This window comes from Bufo bufo, chromosome 6, assembly GCF_905171765.1.
Source record: "Bufo bufo chromosome 6, aBufBuf1.1, whole genome shotgun sequence".
Lineage (NCBI taxonomy): Eukaryota > Metazoa > Chordata > Amphibia > Anura > Bufonidae > Bufo > Bufo bufo.
Window position 1 is genome coordinate 174,925,863 of NC_053394.1, and position 17,642 is coordinate 174,943,504.

At 44.2% G+C, this 17,642-nt stretch overlaps 1 protein-coding gene across 1 annotated transcript in view; it reads left to right on the forward strand.

The window, feature by feature from the left end:
- The first annotated feature begins 397 nt into the window (after window positions 1-397).
- The window catches only part of LOC121005607, a 99,347-nt gene continuing 82,102 nt past the window's right edge, over window positions 398-17,642 (forward strand). Inside the window, exon 1 of the mRNA XM_040438382.1 lies at window positions 398-501. Within this exon, the coding sequence (XP_040294316.1) occupies window positions 398-501 (104 nt within the window). The remainder of the gene's footprint in view (window positions 502-17,642) is intronic.

The following is a 17,642-nucleotide window of genomic DNA, read 5'->3' on the forward strand; positions in this document are numbered from 1 at the left end:
AGGTATTCATCAGCCATGAAAGCAGGTAGGTATTCATCAGCCATGAATACAGGGGTCGTCCACTGAACCAGACTTGTAATAGGGTTGTTGTGTTTTCTTTTTTAGCAGGCTCAACCTGATATTATTGGGTAAGAGAACTTATTTACATGTCCCCTCTTCTCCACAAGGGAGAAGCATCCACTAATCTCCTTTCCCTAAACCTTCTGCGCTCACCATGCACATCCCCCTGGCACTCAGGGAAGATTTGGGGCTACTAAAGGCTAGTTACTCACACAGAACATGAGGAGGCGTACTGCTCTACAGCTAGGAGCCACTCATCTGCGCATGCATTCCCTCGTATACTCTAAAGCTGACGTGACGTCAATGAGGGCGACGCTTCCTTCGGCCATTTTGGGTAATGGCAACTGGAGTGCGTTCTATTGGAGGGTTTCCTCTACTGGCCGCGGCTGGTGACGTCACACACCATCATTTACAGCTGCTTTATATGTGCTGGAGTGACAGGTAGCGTCAGTTCCTGCATGTTGTCAGTCATACGTAGTGTACCTTCATTGTGGGTATACACAGGTTGAGTGGGCACGGGGGACAGAGGGGCGTAGGAGGCTATACTGGGAAGCATGATGGGTGTCTGGGCTGAGGCTAGTCAGGTAGGTGTGGGGTGTAGCGGTGGATGCTGGCGGAGATGCTAGTGGCCTCTTGCTGAGTTACAATGTCAATTAGTGTGGGATGAATGGAGCAGTGCCGGGACAGAAGGGGTTACAGGGAAGGATATTTGGCACAGCATCATAGGGTCTGAGGGGGATGGGGGATGTGACTAAGTACACGGGCAAAGGGCCGACAAGTCCCCAGTGATGAATGACAGCAGGGGGCTCAGGGGTGTAACTGCCCTGTAATGCCTCATTCACACTGTCAATGTTCCATCAATGACTGTCAGCCCAGACCTGGTGCAGATCCTTCCCTTATGTCAGTGGAGGCTCCACTCCTGGTTTTGGATCACAATCACTGACATATAGGGCTGGGCGATTATGGCAAAAAGAATCATCTTGATCATTTCAACTTTATGGACCATTATCATCTCAATTATTTTTTCTCTGAAGGGGTACACTGTATATAGAGGGGGTGCACATATCCATTACAAGGTGGCCTTCCCTCTATATAAAGTATATAGAGTGAGGACTGGAGGTGGGTGTCTATATAAATTACATACCCTCCTCCCTCTAAATACACTATATACCCTTCTCCAGTCCTCCCTCTATATACATCATATACCCTTCTCCAGTCCTCCCTCTATATACACACTATATACCCTTCTCCACTCCTCCCTCTATATACACTATATACCCTCCTCCACTCCTCCCTCTATATACATTATATACCCTTCTCCAGTCCTCCCTCTATATACACACTATATACCCTTCTCCACTCCTCCCTCTATATACACTATATACCCTCCTCCACTCCTCCCTCTATATACATTATATACCCTCCTCCACTCCTCCCTCTATATACATATCATATACACTCCTCCCTCTATATACATATCATATACCCTCCTCCACTCCTCCCTCTATGTACATATCATATACACTCCTCCCTCTATATACAAATCATATACACTCCTCCCTCTATATACATCATATACACTCCTCCCTCTATATACATCATATACACTCCTCCCTCTATATACACTATATACCCTTCTCCACTCCTCCCTCTATATACACTATATACCCTCCTCCACTCCTCCCTCTATATACATATCATATACACTCCTCCACTCCTCCCTCTATGTACATATCATATACACTCCTCCCTCTATATACAAATCATATACACTCCTCCCTCTATATACATCATATACACTCCTCCCTCTATATACATCATATACACTCCTCCCTCTATATACACTATATACCCTTCTCCACTCCTCCCTCTATATACACTATATACCCTCCTCCACTCCTCCCTCTATATACATTATATACCCTCCTCCCTCTTTATACACTATATACCCTCCTCCAGTCCTCCCTCTATATACACTATATACCCTCCTCCCTCTATATACATTCTATACCCTCCTCCCTCTATATACATTATATACACTCCTCCCTCTATATACATTATATACCCTCCTCCCTCTTTATACACTATATACCCTCCTCCAGTCCTCCCTCTATATACACTATATACCCTCCACTCCTCCCTCTATATACATTCTATACCCTCCTCCCTCTATATACATTCTATACCCTCCTCCCTCTATATACACTATATACCGTTCTCCAGTCCTCCCTCTTTAACCCCTTAAGGACTCAGCCCTATTTCACCTTAAACAGAACCTTTCACCTTAAAAAACATTGTGAACTAAGTATGCTGCCATGGAGAGCGGCGCCCAGGGATCTCCCTGCACTTACTATTACCCCTGGGCGCCGCTCCGTTCTCCCGTTATGCCCTCCAGTATCTTCACTCACTAAGTTATAGTAGGCGGTGTCTTCCCTTGTCCTGTGGGCGTCTCCTTCTCCCAGGCTGTGAGCTGTGCGCTGCGATTGGCCAGCGCTACAGCCTAGGAGAAGGAGACGCCCACAGGACAAGGGAAGACACCGCCTACTATAACTTAGTGAGTGAAGATACCGGAGGGCATAACGGGAGAACGGAGCGGCGCCCAGGGGTAATAAGTGCAGGGAGATCCCCGGGCGCCGCTCTCCATGGCAGCATACTTAGTTCACAATGTTTTTCAAGGTGAAAGGTCCTCTTTATTTTTTGCAAATCTGACAAGTGTCACTTTAAGTGCTGATAACTTTAAAACGCTTTGACTTATCTAGGCCATTCTGAGATTGTTTTTTTTCGTTACATATTGTACTTCGTGACACTGGTAAAATGAAATCAAAAAAATTCATTTTTATTTATAAAAAAATAATAACAATTTACCCAAAATTTGTAAAATATTGCAAATTTCCAAGTTTCAATTTCTCTACTTCTATAATACATAGTAATACCTCCAAAAATAGTTATTACTTTACATTCCCTATATGCCTACTTCATGTTTGGTTCATTTTGGGAATGATATTTTATTTTTTGGGGATATTACAAGGCTTAGAAGTTTAGAAGCAAATCTTGAAATTTTTCAGAAATTTTCAAAAACCCAATTTTTAGGGACCAGTTCAGGTCTGAAGTCACTTTGCGAGGCTTACATAATAGAAACGACCCAAAAATGACCCCATTCTATAAACTACACCCCTCAAGGTATTCAAAACTGATTTTACAAACTTTGTTAACCCTTTAGGTGTTCCACAAGAATTAATGGAAAATAGAGATACAATTTCAAAATTTCACTTTTTTGGCAGATTTTTCATTTTAACAATTTTTTTCCAGTTACAAAGCAAGGGTTAACAGCCAAACCAAACTCAATATTTATAGCTCTTATTCTGTAGTTTACAGAAACACCCCATATGTGGTCGTAAACCGCTGTACGGGCACACGGCAGGGCGCAGAAGGAAAGGAATGCCATACGGTTTTTGGAAGGCAGGTTTTGCTGGACTGTTTTTTTTGACACCTTGTCTCATTTGAAGCCCCCCTGACAGGGGCGTAGCTAAAAGCTCATGGGCCCTGGTGCAAGAGTTCAGCTTGGGCCCCCGTCCCTCAGTGCTTGTTGGCAAGGGGCAGGGGAGCACATAGCCTTCCTGCTGCCTGAGGCAAACATTGAAAGGGCACCCCCTCATGCCAAATTCTTAACCTAACCCCTTCCCCCCAGCCAGAGGTGTAAATTGACCAGTATGCACTTTCTATAATGCCAGTGTCTTATGTGGCACAAGGGTCTTTGGGCCCCCTCAGGCTCCTGGGCCCAGTAGCGACTGCTACCTCTGCACCCCCTATAGCTACGGCCCTGCCCCCTGATGCACCCCTAGAGTAGAATCCATATAAGTGACCCAATCTAAGAAACTACACCCCTCAAGGTATTCAAAACTGAGCCCTTATTCTGTAGTTTACAGAAACACCCCATATGTGTCCGTAAACCGCTGTACGGGCACACGGCAGGGCGCAGAAGGAAAGGAATGCCATACGGTTTTTGGAAGGCAGGTTTTGCTGGACTGTTTTTTTTGACACCATGTCCCATTTGAAGCCCCCCTGATGCACCCCTAGAGTAGAAACTCCAAAAAAGTGACACCATTTTAGAAACTACGGGATAGGGTGGCAGTTTTGTTGGTACTAGTTTAGGGTACATATGATTTTTGGTTGCTCTATATTACACTTTTTGTGAGGCAAGGTAACAAGAAATAGCTGTTTTGGCACCGTTTTTATTTTTTGTTATTTACAACATTCATCTGATAGGTTAGATCATGTGATATTTTTATAGACCAGGTTGTCACGGATGCGGCGATACCTAATATGTATACTTTTTTTTTATTTATGTAAGTTTTACACAATGATTTCTTTTTTGAAACAAAAAAAATCATGTTTTAGTGTTTCCATAGTATGAGAGACATAATTTTTTCAGTTTTTGGGCGATTACCTTGGGTAGGGTATAATTTTTGCAGGATGAGATGACGGTTTTATTGGCACTATTTTGGTGTGATCGGAACAACACATGACGTACCGGTACGTCATGGGTCCTTAAGGACTCGGGAACCATGCCGTACCGATACGTCATGGGTCCCTAAGGGGATATACATTATATACCCTCCTCCACTCCTCCCTTTATATACACTATATACCCCCCTCCAGTTCTCCCTCTATATACGTTATATGCCCTCTTCCAGTCCTCCCTCTATATACACTATATATCCTCCTCCAGTCCTCCTATATACATTGTATACCCTCCTCCAGTCCTCCCTCTATATACATTATATACCCTGCTCCAGTCCTCCCTTTATTTACATTATATACCCTCCTCCAGTTCTCCCTCTATATACATTATATACCCTCCTCCAGTCCTCCCTCTATATACACTATATATCCTTCTCCACTCCTCCCTCTATATACACTATATACCCTCCTCCAGTCCTTCCTCTATATACACTATGTACCATATTCCAGTTCTCCCTCTATATACATTATATACCCTCCTCCTCTCCTCCCTCTATATACCCTCCTCCACTTCTCCCTCTATATACATTATATATCCTCCTCCTCTTCTCCCTCTATATACACTATATACCCTACTCCAGTCCTCTCCTGTATACATTGTATACCCTCCTCCAGTCCATCCTCTATATACAGTCAGATCCATAAATATTGGGACATCGACACAATTCTAAAAATTTTGGCTCTATACACCACCACAATGGATTCGAAATGAAACAAACAAGATGTGCTTTAACTGCACACTGTCAGCTTTAATTTAAGGGTATTTACATAAAAATCAGGTGAACGGTGTAGGAATTACAACAGTTTGCATATGTGCCTCCCACTTGTTAAGGGGCCAAAAGTAATGGGACAATTGGCTTCTCAGCTGTTCCATGGCCAGTTGTGTGTTATTCCCTCATTATCCCAATTACAATGAGCAGATAAAAGGTCCAGAGTTCATTTCAAGTGTGCTATTTGCATTTGGAATCTGTTGCTGTCAACTCTCAAGATGAGATCCAAAGAGCTGTCACTATAAGTGACGCAAGCCATCATTAAGCCGAAAACAAAAAACAAAAAAAACTGAGAGATAGCAAAAACATTAGGCGTGGCCAAAACAACAGTTTGGAACATTCTTAAAAAGAAGGAACGCATCGAGCTCAGCAACACCTAAAGACCCGGAAGACCACGGAAAACAACTGTGGTGGAGGACCGAAGAATTCTTTCCCTGGTGAAGAAAGCACCCTTCACAACAGTTGTCCAGATCAAGAACACTCTCCAGGAGGTAGGTGTATGTGTGTCAAAGTCAACAATCCAGAGAAGACTTCACCAGAGTGAATACAGAGGGTTCACCACAAGATGGAAACCATTGGTGAGCCTCAAAAACAGGAAGGCCAGATTAGAGTTTGCCAAATCACATCTAAAAAAGCCTTCACAGTTCTGGAACAACATCCTATGGACAGATGAGACCAAGATCAACTTGTACCAGAGTGATGGGAAGAGAAGAGTATGGAGAAGGAAAGGAAATGCTCATGATCCTAAGCATACCACCTCATTAGTGAAGTATGGTGGTGGTAGTGTCATGGCGTGGGCATGTATGACTGCCAATTGAACTGGTTCTGTTGTATTTATTGATGATTTGCAGCAGGATTAATTCTGAAGTGTTTGGGGCAATATTATCTGCTCATATTCAGCCAAATGCTTCAGAACTCATTGGACGGCGCTTCACAGTGCAGATGGACAATGACCCAAAGCATACTGCAAAAGCAACCAAAGAGTTTTTTAAAGGGAAAGAAGTGGAATGTTATGTAATGGCCAAGTCAATCACCTGACCTGAATCCGATTGAGCATGCATTTCACTTGCTGAAGACAAAACTGAAGGGAAAATGCCCCAAGAACAAGCAGAAACTGAAGACAGTTGCAGTAGAGGCCTGGCAGAGCATCACCAGGGATGAAACCCAGCGTCTGGTGATGTCTATGCGTTCCAGACTGCAGGCTGTAATTGACTGCAAAGGATCTGCAACCAAGTATTAAAAAGTGAAAGTTTGATTTATGATTATTATTCTGTCCCTTTACTTTTGGTCCCTTAACAAGTGGGAGGCACATATGCAAACTGTTGTAATTCCTACACCGTTCACCTGATTTGGAAGTAAATACCCTCAAATTAAAGCTGACAGTCTGCAGTTAAAGCACATCTTGTTCGTTTCATTTCTAATCCATTGTGGTGGTGTATGGAGCCAAAAATGTTAGAATTGTGTTGATGTCCCAATATTTATGGACCTGACTGTATGTACACTATATACCTTCCTCCAGTCCACCCTCTATATATACTATATACCCTCCTTCAGTCCACTCTCTATATATACTATATACCCTCCTCCAGTCCACCCTTTATATATAGTCGTGGCCAAAAGTTTTGAGAATGACACAAATATTAGTTTTCACAAAGTTTGCTGCTAAACTGCTTTTAGATCTTTGTTTCAGTTGTTTCTGTGATGTAGTGAAATATAATTACACGCACTTCATACATTTCAAAGGCTTTTATCGACAATTACATGACATTTATGCAAAGAGTCAGTATTTGCAGTGTTGGCCCTTCTTTTTCGGGACCTCTGCAATTCGACTGGGCATGCTCTCAATCAACTTCTGGGCCAATTCCTGACTGATAGCAACCCATTCTTTCATAATCACTTCTTGGAGTTTGTCAGAATTAGTGGGTTTTTGTTTGTCCACCCGCCTCTTGAGGATTGACCACAAGTTCTCAATGGGATTAAGATCTGGGGAGTTTCCAGGCCATGGACCCAAAATGTCAACGTTTTGGTCCCCGAGCCACTTAGTTATCACTTTTGCCTTATGGCACGGTGCTCCATCGTGCTGGAAAATGCATTGTTCTTCACCAAACTGTTGTTGGATTGTTGGAAGAAGTTACTGTTGGAGGGTGTTTTGGTACCATTCTTTATTCATGGCTGTGTTTTTGGTCAAAATTTTGAGTGAGCCTACTCCCTTGGATGAGAAGCAACCCCACACATAAATGGTCTCAGGATGCTTTACTGTTGGCATGACACAGGACTGACGGTAGCGCTCACCTTTTCTTCTCCGGACAAGCCTTTTTCCAGATGCCCCAAACAATCGGAAAGAGGCTTCATCGGAGAATATGACTTTGCCCCAGTCCTCAGCAGTCTATTCACCATACTTTCTGCAGAAGATCAATCTGTCCCTGATGTTTTTTTTGGAGAGAAGTGGCTTCTTTGCTGCCCTTCTTGACACCAGGCCATCTTCCAAAAGTCTTCGCCTCACTGTGCGTGCAGATTCGCTCACACCTGCCTGCTGCCATTCCTGAGCAAGCTCTGCACTGGTGGCACTCCGATCCCGCAGCTGAATCCTCTTTAGGAGACGATCCTGGCGCTTGCTGGACTTTCTTGGATGCCCTGAAGCCTTCTTAACAAGAATTAAAACTCTTTCCTTGAAGTTCTTGATGATCCTATAAATTGTTGATTGAGGTGCAATCTTAGTAGCCACAATATCCTTGCCTGTGAAGCCATTTTTATGCAACGCAATGATGGCTGCACACGTTTCTTTGCAGGTCACCATGGTTAACAATGGAAGAACAATGATTTCAAGCATCACCCTCCTTTTAACATGTCAAGTCTGCCATTTTAACCCAATCAGCCTGACATAATGATCTCCAGCCTTGTGCTCGTCAACATTTTCACCTGAGTTAACAAGACGATTACTGAAATAATCTCAGCAGGTCCTTTAATGACAGCAATGAAATGCAGTGGAAAGTTTTTTTTGGGATTAAGTTAATTTTCATGGCAAAGAAGGACTATGCAATTCATCTGATCACTCACACAAACTTAAGCAGCAACTTTTCCAATTTCCAATATTTATGTAATTCTCAAAACTTTTGGCCACGACTGTACACTATATACCCTCCTCCAGTCCACCCTCTATATATACTACACTGCTCAAAAAAATAAAGGGAACACTTAAACAACACAATGTAACTCCAAGTCAATCACACTTCTGTGAAATCAAACTGTCCACTTAGGAAGCAACACTGAGTGACAATCAATTTCACATGCTGTTGTGCAAATGGGATAGACTACAGGAAATTATAGGCAATTAGCAAGACACCCCCAATAAAGGAGTGGTTCTGCAGGTGGGGACCACAGACCACTTCTCAGTTCCTATGCTTCCTGCCTGATGTTTTGGTCACTTTTGAATGCTGGCGGTGCTTTCACTCTAGTGGTAGCATGAGACGGAGTCTACAACCCACACAAGTGGCTCAGGTAGTGCAGCTTATCCAGGATGGCACATCAATGCGAGCTGTGGCAAGAAGGTTTGCTGTGTCTGTCAGCGTAGTGTCCAGAGCATGGAGGCGCTACCAGGAGACAGGCCAGTACATCAGGAGACGTGGAGGAGGCCGTAGGAGGGCAACAACCCAGCAGCAGGACCGCTACCTCCGCCTTTGTGCAAGGAGGAACAGGAGGAGCACTGCCAGAGCCCTGCAAAATGACCTCCAGCAGGCCACAAATGTGCATGTGTCTGCTCAAACGGTCAGAAACAGACTCCATGGGGGTGATATGAGGGCCCGACGTCCACAGGTGGGGGTTGTGCTTACAGCCCAACACCGTGCAGGACGTTTGGCATTTGCCAGAGAACACCAAGATTGGCAAATTCGCCACTGGCGCCCTGTGCTCTTCACAGATGAAAGCAGGTTCACACTGAGCACATGTGACAGACGTGACAGTCTAGAGACGCAGTGGAGAACGTTCTGCTGCCTGCAACATCCTCCAGCATGACCGGTTTGGCATTGGGTCAGTAATGGTGTGGGGTGGCATTTCTTTGGAGGGCCGCACAGCCCTCCATGTGCTCGCCAGAGGTAGCCTGACTGCCATTAGGTACCGAGATGAGATCCTCAGACCCCTTGTGAGACCATATGCTGGTGCGGTTGGCCCTGGGTTCCTCCTAATGCAAGACAATGCTAGACCTCATGTGGCTGGAGTGTGTCAGCAGTTCCTGCAAGACGAAGGCATTGATGCTATGGACTGGCCCGCCCGTTCCCCAGACCTGAATCCAATTAAGCACATCTGGGACATCATGTCTCGCTCTATCCACCAACAGACCGTTGCACCACAGACTGTCCAGGAATTGGCAGATGCTTTAGTCCAGGTCTGGGAGGAGATCCCTCAGGAGACCGTCCGCCACCTCATCAGGAGCATGCACAGGCGTTGTAGGGAGGTCATACAGGCACGTGGAGGCCACACACACTACTGAGCCTCATTTTGACTTGTTTTAAGGACATTACATCAAAGTTGGATCAGCCTGTAGTGTGTTTTTCCACTTTAATTTTGAGTGTGACTCCAAATCCAGACCTCCATGGGTTGAAAAATTTGAATTCCAATTTTTTTATTTTTGGGTGATTTTGTTGTCAGCACATTCAACTATGTAAAGAACAAAGTATTTCAGAAGAATATTTAATTAACTCAGATCTAGGATGTGTTATTTTTGTGTTCCCTTTATTTATTTTTGAGCAGTGTATATACCCTCCTCCAGTCCACCCTCTATATACACTATATACCCTTCTCTAGTCCTCCCTCTATATATTATACACTATATACACTCCTCCCTCTATATACACTATATACCCTTCTCCAGTCCTCCCTCTATATACCCTTCTCCAGTCCACTTTCTATATACATCATATACCCTCCTCCACTCCTCCCTCTATATACATTATATACACTCCTCCCTTTATATACATCATATACCCTCATCCAGTTTAACCTATATATACAGTCAGGTCAATAAATATTGGGACATGGACACAATTCTAACATTTTTGGCTCTATACACCACCACAATGGATTTGAAATGAAACTAACAAGATGTGCTTTAACTGCAGACTGTCAGCTTTAATTTGAGGGTATTTACATCCAAATCAGGTGAACGGTGTAGGAATTACAACAGTTTGCATATGTTCCTCCCACTTGTTAAGGAACCAAAAGTAATGGGACAATTGGCTTCTCAGCTGTTCCATGGCCAGGTGTGTGTTATTCCCTCATTATCCCAATTACAATGAGCAGATAAAAGGTCCAGAGTTAATTTCCAGTGTGCTATTTGCATTTGGAATCTGTTGCTGTCAACTCTCAAGATGAGATCCAAAGAGCTGTCACTATCAGTGAAGCAAGCCATCATTAGGCTGAAAAAACACAACAAACCCATCAGAGAGATAGCAAAAACATTAGGTGTGGCCAAAACAACTGTTTGGAACATTTTTAAAAAGAAGGACCGCACCGGTGAGCTTATCAACACCAAAAGACCTGGAAAACCACAGTAAACAACTATGGTGGATGACCGAAGAATTCTTTCCCTGGTGAAGAAAACACCTTTCACAACAGTTGGCCAGATCAAGAACACTCTCCAGGAGGTAGGTGTATGTGTGTCAAAGTCAACAATCATGAGAAGACTTCACCAGAGTGAATACAGAGGGTTCACCACAAGATATAAACCATTGGTGAGCCTCAAAAACAGGAAGGCCAGATTAGAGTTTGTCAAACGACATCTAAAAAAGCCTTCACAGTTCTGGAACAACATCCTATGGACAGATGAGACCAAGATCAACTTGTACCAGAGTGATGGGAAGAGAAGAGTATGGAGGAAAGGAACTGCTCATGATCCTAAGCATACCACCTCATCAGTGAAGCATGGTGGTGGTAGTTTCATGGCGTGGGCATGTATGGCTGCCAATGTAACTGGTTCTCTTGTATTTATTGATGATGTGACTGCTGACAAAAGCAGCAGGATGAATTCTGAAGTGTTTCGGGCAATATTATCTGCTCATATTCAGCCAAATGCTTCAGAACTCATTGGACGGCGCTTCACAGTGCAGATGGACAATGACCCAAAGCATACTGCAAAAGCAACCAAAGAGTTTTTTAAGGGAAAGAAGTGGAATGTTATGCAATGGCCAAGTCAATCACCTGACCTAAATCCGATTGAGCATGCATTTCACTTGCTGAAGACAAAACTGAAGGGAAAATGCCCCAAGAACAAGCAGGAACTGAAGACAGTTGCAGTAGAGGCCTGGCGGAGCATCACCAGGGATGAAACCCAGCGTCTGGTGATGTCTATGTGTTCCAGACTTCAGGCTGTAATTGACTGCAAAGGATTTGCAACCAAGTATTAAAAAGTGAAAGTTTGATTTATGATTATTATTCTGTCCCATTACTTTTGGTTGATTAACAAGTGGGAGGCACATATGCAAACTGTTGTCTTTACTACACCGTTCACCTGATTTGGATGTAAATACCCTCAAATTAAAGCTGACAGTCTGCAGTTAAAGCACATCTTGTTCGTTTCATTTCAAATTCATTGTGGTGGTGTATAGAGCCAAAGATTTTAGAATTGTGTCGATGTCCCAATATTTATGGACCTGACTGTATACTATATACCCTCCTTCAGTCCACCCTCTATACATACTATACAGTATACCCTCCTCCACTCCTCCTTTTAGATATATTACAGTGATCCCTCAGGATTCAATATTTTCAACATATAATGGTCTTTTCTGACGCATCGTAAGTTGAAACTAGACTTAAAGGGACTCTGTCACCACTTTCTAACCCCCCCTTTTAAAAGTATTGTTCTCTCCATGGCGCCCTTGTGATTACAAAGGTGTTGTTATAACATAAATTCGCCGTCTCGTTTTGATAAAAATACCTTTTATCTAACCTGTCAATCTTGTGGATAAGGTGCCCAGGGCGTTTCTGAAGGTCTGAAGCTGCCGCCCGCCGCCGCCGCCGTTGGTGCCCAGCTCCTCCCCTGATCCTTTCAGCACCGCCTGAATGTAAAGAAATCCGCCTCCGGCTCTCGCTCAGTGCCCACTCCTCCTTTTCAAAGATCCCGCGCGTGCGCACAGGCCTGTGCCTGATGCGCCCGTGCGGACATTTAGAATCAGCCTCACTGAGCGAAGTGCGCATGCGCGCACTTCGCTCAACCTCCTCATAAGACGAGCACTGCAGCCAGCCACTCAGAGCCTGCGGCTCCATACATCGCTTGGCAGGCTCTGAGTGGCTGGCTGCAGTGCTCGTCTTATGAGGAGGTTGAGCGAAGTGCGCGCATGCGCACTTCGCTCAATGAGGCTGATTCTAAATGTCCGCACGGGCGCATCAGGCACAGGCCTGTGCGCACGCGCGGGATCTTTGAAAAGGAGGAGGGGGCACTGAGCGAGAGCCGGAGGCGGATTTCTTTACATTCAGGCGGCGCTGAAAGGATCAGGGGAGGAGCTGGGCACCAACGGCGGCGGCGGCGGGCGGCAGCTTCAGACCTTCAGAAACGCCCTGGGCACCTTATCCACAAGATTGACAGGGTAGATAAAAGGTATTTTTATCAAAACGAGACGGCGAATTTATGTTATAACAACACCTTTGTAATCACAAGGGCGCCATAGAGAGAACAATACTTTTAAAAGGGGGGGTTAGAAAGTGGTGACAGAGTCCCTTTAACATACAATGTCTCAGACTCAGATGCAACCAATCAAGGACACTTCTCTGGTAAACTAGCTGTATTAGTTGCTAGTTACCAGCTGTTTCTGTGTAAGGACATGTTTTATCTGTCTTAGTTATCTGCTTATTTTCCTTAAATCTTTATTTTATCTTATCTTGGATGACATTTTGGGGCTTTGGAACCGATTACTCAACATACAATGGTCGCCCTGGAACCAATTAATATTGTAACTTGAGAGACCACTGTATATACCCTCCTCAACTCCTTCCTCTATATACATTATATACCTTCCTCCACTCCTTCCTCTATATACATTATATACCCTCCTCCTCTCCTCCCTCTATATACATCATATACCCTCCTCCACTCCTCCCTCTATATACATCATATACCCTCCTCCCTCTATATACATTATATTCCCTCCTCCCCTCCTCCCTCTATATACATTATATACCCTCCTCCACTCCTCCCTCTATATACATCATATACACTCCTCCCTCTATATACATCATATACCCTCCTCCACTCCTCCCTCTATATACATCATATACCCTCCTCCCTCTATATACATTATATACCCTCCTCCACTCCTCCCTCTATATACATCATATACCCTCCTCCACTCCTCCCTCTATATACATCATATACCCTCCTCCCTCTATATACATTATATACCCTCCTCCACTTCTCCCTCTATATACACTATATACCCTCCTCCACTCCTCCCTCTATATACATCATATACCCTCCTCCACTCCTCCCTCTATATACATCATATACCCTTCTCCCTCTATATACATCATATACCCTCCTCCACTCCTCCCTCTATATACATCATATACCCTCCTCCCTCTATATACATTATATTCCCTCCTCCCCTCCTCCCTCTATATACATCATATACCCTCCTCCCTCTATATACATTATATTCCCTCCTCCCCTCCTCCCTCTATATACATTATATACTCTCCTCCACTCCTCCCTCTATATACATTATATACCTTCCTCCAGTGCACCCTCTATATACATTATATACCCTCCTCCACTCCTCCCTCTATATACACTATATACCCTCCTCCCTCTATATACATTATATACCCTGCTCCACTCCTCCCTCTATATACATTATATACCCTCCTCCACTCCTCCCTCTATATACATTATATACCCTCCTCCACTCCTCCCTCTATATACACTATATACCCTCCTCCCTCTATATACATTATATACCCTCCTCCACTCCTCCCTCTATATACATCATATACCCTCCTCCCTCTATATACATTATATACCCTCCTCCACTCCTCCCTCTATATACATTATATACCCTCCTCCACTCCTCCCTCTATATACACTATATACCCTCCTCCAGTCCTCCCTCTATATACACACTATATACCCTCCTCCACTCCTCCCTCTATATACATCATATACTCTCCTCCAGTCCTTCCTCTATATACATTATATACCCTCCTCCAGTTCTCCCTCTATATAATTATATATGCTACTCCAGTCCTCCCTCTATGTGCATTATATATCCTACTCCACTACTCCCTATATATACATTATATACCCTCCTCCAGTCCACTCTCTATATACATCATATATCCTCCACTCCTCCCTATATATACATTATATACCCTCCTCCACTCCTCCCTCTATATACATTATATACCCTCCTCCATTCCTCCCTTTATATAATAATAAACCCTCCTCCACTCCTCCCTTTAATAATATACCTCTCGCTAGTCCTCTATCTATATACATTAGATATCAGTATATATACTGATGCTCCGGCTTTTGGCAGCCATGTGCAGACCTGGACTCAGTGCTCCCATGTTGCTCAGGGAACTGGTAGGGATTACAGTACTGTGTTCTCTCCACTGACCCAACCGACCCTTCCCCCGCCCAAGGGGCCATTACAGCGGGATCCTGACGGCAGCCAATGCCGGCTCCTGCTGTGATCTGGAGCACTGTATCGGTGCAGTATGTATGGCTCTCTGCAGCCCACACCTGGATAATAGCACTGGCAGCAGGGACTTAAAAGACCTGCATGTAATGTGCTGATTCAGCTCCAGAAGGGGTAAAAAAATAATCAATGTCACAATATTTTTTTAAAATATACATCTTTGGGCTGAAAGAAATTGAATTAATTTGATTTAGGGCCCATCCGACGGCCGTAGTACCTTGCGTATCCGCAAATAGTGGATCTGCAAAACACAGATACTGGCCCTGTGCGTTCTGCAATTTGCGGAGCGCACATGGCCGCAACCATAATAAAAAATGCCTATTCTTGTCCTTGATTGCGGACAAGAATAGGACAAGCTCTATCTTTTCAGCGGAACCGTGGAACGGAACCACAGATACACGTTGTCCGCATCTTTTGCGGCCCCATTGAAATGAATGGGTCTGCAACCGTTTCGCAAAATGGCGGAACGGATGTGGACTCATTCATACGACCGTCTGAATGACCCCTTATTGTGCATCCCTACTAACATGCTTTATGCTGGGATGCTGGATCCTAATCTGACCAAGGGCAACATTGGCATGGAATTTGTATGTTCTCCCTGTGTTTGTGTGGGGTTACTCACAATTCAAAAGCACACTGATGAGCCATTGGCTTCCTGTCACATTAACCCTGGTGTGTATCTGGGATGGGAAATTAGAAGGGGACAGATGTAACTGGTGACAATCTCTGTACAGCACTGTGCGTGTACAGAGGCCATGTACATAAGATGATAATTGGACAGAATATGGCTGATCAGTCATGTAGGATTGGCTAAAGCCAGTCATTTCAGCTGACAACCCCTATGCCACATAGACTCTCCTGTCTTTGGTCCCACTGCTGCTTCATTCCCCACCCGTAAATGCTGCAGCCAGTCATAGGCCTCAGTGGTCACAACAACCTAAACACCAGAAGCGGCCAAGTGAATCTTCTTTTCTAGGTTTAGGGGCACTGGTTCGTAGAATAGGGTGTTCCATCTCCAAGGCTAGACAACCCCTTTAACAGCAAAATGTCTTGTCAGAGGGTAGTCATGGAGTACTAGCAAGGACAATTCCAACACTAAATAAATCTCTTGAATGGTCATAGGGCCAGAAGTAGTCTGATCCTCCATCAGTCCTTTATGAAGTTCTAGAAGCTGGGACGTGGCTGCTCTTGATTCGTTTATGGCTGAGGAGGCTCATAGCCCACTGTATGACCGCAGTTGGTGACATTTATACCTTGCAGTATTCATAGAAGTAAAATGTACTGTATTTTTTGCTTTATAAGACGCACCTGATGATAAGACGCACCTAGGTTTTTGAGGGGGAAAATAAAATAAAAATATTTTGAACCAAAAGGTGTGCTTTTGGTAGGTTTTGAACTAATGGTGGTCTGTGGATGACGCACTGTTATGGGGGATCTGTGGATGACGCACTGTTATGGGGGGATCTGTGGATGATGCACTGTTATGGGGGGATCTGTGGATGATGCACTGTTATGGGGGGATCTGTGGATGACACTGATGGGGGATCTGTGGATGACACTGATGGGGGATCTGTGGATGACACTGATGGGGGATCTGTGGATGACACTGATGGGGGATCTGTGGATCACACTTATGGGACTCTGTGGATGACCCTTATGTCAGATGCATCAGTGTGGAGGAAGGAGGCGGAGACACTCATGGCGGGGCCCGGTGAAGTGACTCTACTCTAATACACCGGCCCCGCAACTGTTAAATACCGGTACATTCAATCCGATCTATATCTTACTGTAGTACCGTAAGTATAGCATTAAGACGGCGCAGACCGGCAGCTCCCTCGGTCATGTGCCGCCTGCCCCGCCTGCCGCAGCTCCCTCCTCATGCGCCGCCTGCCCATCTCACTTTATGAATGAACATAGAAAGAAATTGGCCGGCACACGCTGTGATGCACGCCGCACGGGACAGGAGTAATTCCACATGTAATTGAAAGAAGATCCCAGCAGACGTGTCTTCAATGCTCATGGAGTTTTATTGCACATAACAATATGTCCCATAGGCTCAATTGCCTTTTTCAACAGGTAGATGTACATAGTCAGTAGCTCATATATATACACATATCAATGATTGGAGAGGGGAACCTCCCTGTGACGTCAACGCCCAAAAAGAGGGCGGTGAATACATGGTCACATGATAACATGATCAAAATAATCCATCAAAAACGGAACAAGTATCAGAACACATGTCAGTAATAATTACATGTTATTAAATGTTATTAAATACCAGTACAGCTGAGATACTCCTTCATTTATGTAGTCGATGTCTAGAAAATAATAATACAAAAAATAATACAAAAAAAATTCAAAAAATTAATACCAATTCATGGAAGATGATATATAATGGTAAACAGAAAAAATGCACTTGTGAACACAGATCAATCTCAGATATGCATGATTTCGTAGTCTCTATTGAGACCCCTTGGATGGAGGGTATCAAGGGTATGTATCCAGTAAGCCTCCCGGCGCAAAAGTAGTTTTTTGATATCACCGCCCCACCTGGGTCTAACAATCTGTTCTATGACCTGGAACTTTAATTGAGCAATTGTGTGAT